General features: G+C 47.0%; 1 protein-coding gene across 1 annotated transcript in view; it reads left to right on the top strand.

The window, feature by feature from the left end:
• Nucleotides 1-1,347, top strand: part of NPL (N-acetylneuraminate pyruvate lyase (dihydrodipicolinate synthase)) — a 34,182-nt gene that overhangs the window by 2,596 nt on the left and 30,239 nt on the right. Inside the window, exon 2 of the mRNA XM_012639967.1 lies at nt 853-936. Within this exon, the coding sequence (XP_012495421.1) occupies nt 869-936 (68 nt within the window). The 5' untranslated portion in view covers nt 853-868. The remainder of the gene's footprint in view (nt 1-852; nt 937-1,347) is intronic.

The raw sequence follows: 1,347 nt of genomic DNA, 5'->3' as shown, positions 1-1,347 counted from the left end.
TTGGCTCTTGAATAACATGGGTTTGAACTGCATGGGTCCACTTATATGATTTTTTCCAACCAAATTATTCATCTAGGCATGGTGGCCCATGCTTGTAATGCCAAGAGGATTGCTTGAGGCCAGTAGCTCGAGACCAGCCTGAGCAACATAGCCAGACCCCTATCTCTAAAAAGAAAAAAAAAATGAAAAAAATTAGCAAGCTGTAGTGGCACATGCCTGTAGTCCCAGCTATCTGAAGGCTGAAGCGAGAGGATCCCTAAACCCATGAATTCGAGGCTGCAGTGAGCTATGATCATACCACTGCATTCCAGCGTGGGCAACAGAGCAAGACCCCCTTCTCTAAAAAAGAAAATGCAGTATTTGTGGGATGCAAACCCCACGTGGGAGGGGGCCACTGTGAGACTTGAGTATGTGTAGGTTTTTGGTATATGTGGGGTGGAGGGGTAAGAGGTGAGGGGTGGCAGAGTGTCCTGGAACCAATCCCCTGCCTTTACTGAGGGATGACTGTAATTCTCTTTATATTTGACTTACCTGAGTTAGGTTCAAGCTCTTTCTTGAGTCTGCTGTTGTTCCCCCTACCCTTGGAGGTTTCAGATTGCCTCCATCGTGTATATAGATAAAACGAGAGTCCTTCTACATCGTATTTTGCCAGGTCTACCCTCTCCTGTGTTAAAATTTTCTTCCCAATAGAATTAAGCTCTGAAACTTTATCTTCTTTTACTTGCTCTGTGTGTTTGTGTACTTGTAATCACATTTTACAGTTCTAAAACTCAAAATGGACTTTGCCCACGAGTTTCATCATTAATCGACATTCCTTGAAGAAAGACAGAAATGATGTGGTATGTTTTCCAGACTTTCCAGCAGCTCAATGGCCTCCCCGAAGAAGAAGCTCCAGGGTCTTGTTGCTGCAGCCATCACGCCAATGACTGAGAATGGGTAACTATCATCTGGGGCCATGAAGGGGTCTGTTCTCATTCAACCGAAAAGGACAGAAGTTCTCTGTAGTGACAGTCACTTAAGACTCTGCACCCCTGTGGTACCGTTGCCAAGTGGCAGCTTCTGTCAGTCATCCTTCTGAACTGTCTCTGACCCCCCCAAGTCAGAGGAGGGACTGTATCTCCGACCCCCAAGTCAGAGAAGCGCTGTGTCACAGAGCAGAAAGGGAGGAGGTGGGAAATGGCAGCTGCCTTTCTCCCAGTGTCTGTAGCTTCACAAAGCAAATTCACCACAGCCCTGGCTTCCCCAGAGGTGGCCCATAGAAGTGGATGAGGAGAATCCCATTTTAGCATGATTTGATACTGAGCACTGTCCTGGTCCCTCTCAGGATCCTACCCCTAGACGTCTGCA

Source organism: Propithecus coquereli, unplaced genomic scaffold (genome assembly GCF_000956105.1).
Source record: "Propithecus coquereli isolate 6110/MARCELLA unplaced genomic scaffold, Pcoq_1.0 Scaffold146, whole genome shotgun sequence".
NCBI classification, from domain to species: domain Eukaryota; kingdom Metazoa; phylum Chordata; class Mammalia; order Primates; family Indriidae; genus Propithecus; species Propithecus coquereli.
The sequence above is the reverse complement of the archived record's forward strand: the minus strand, read 5'-3'. Positions and strand labels throughout refer to the sequence as shown.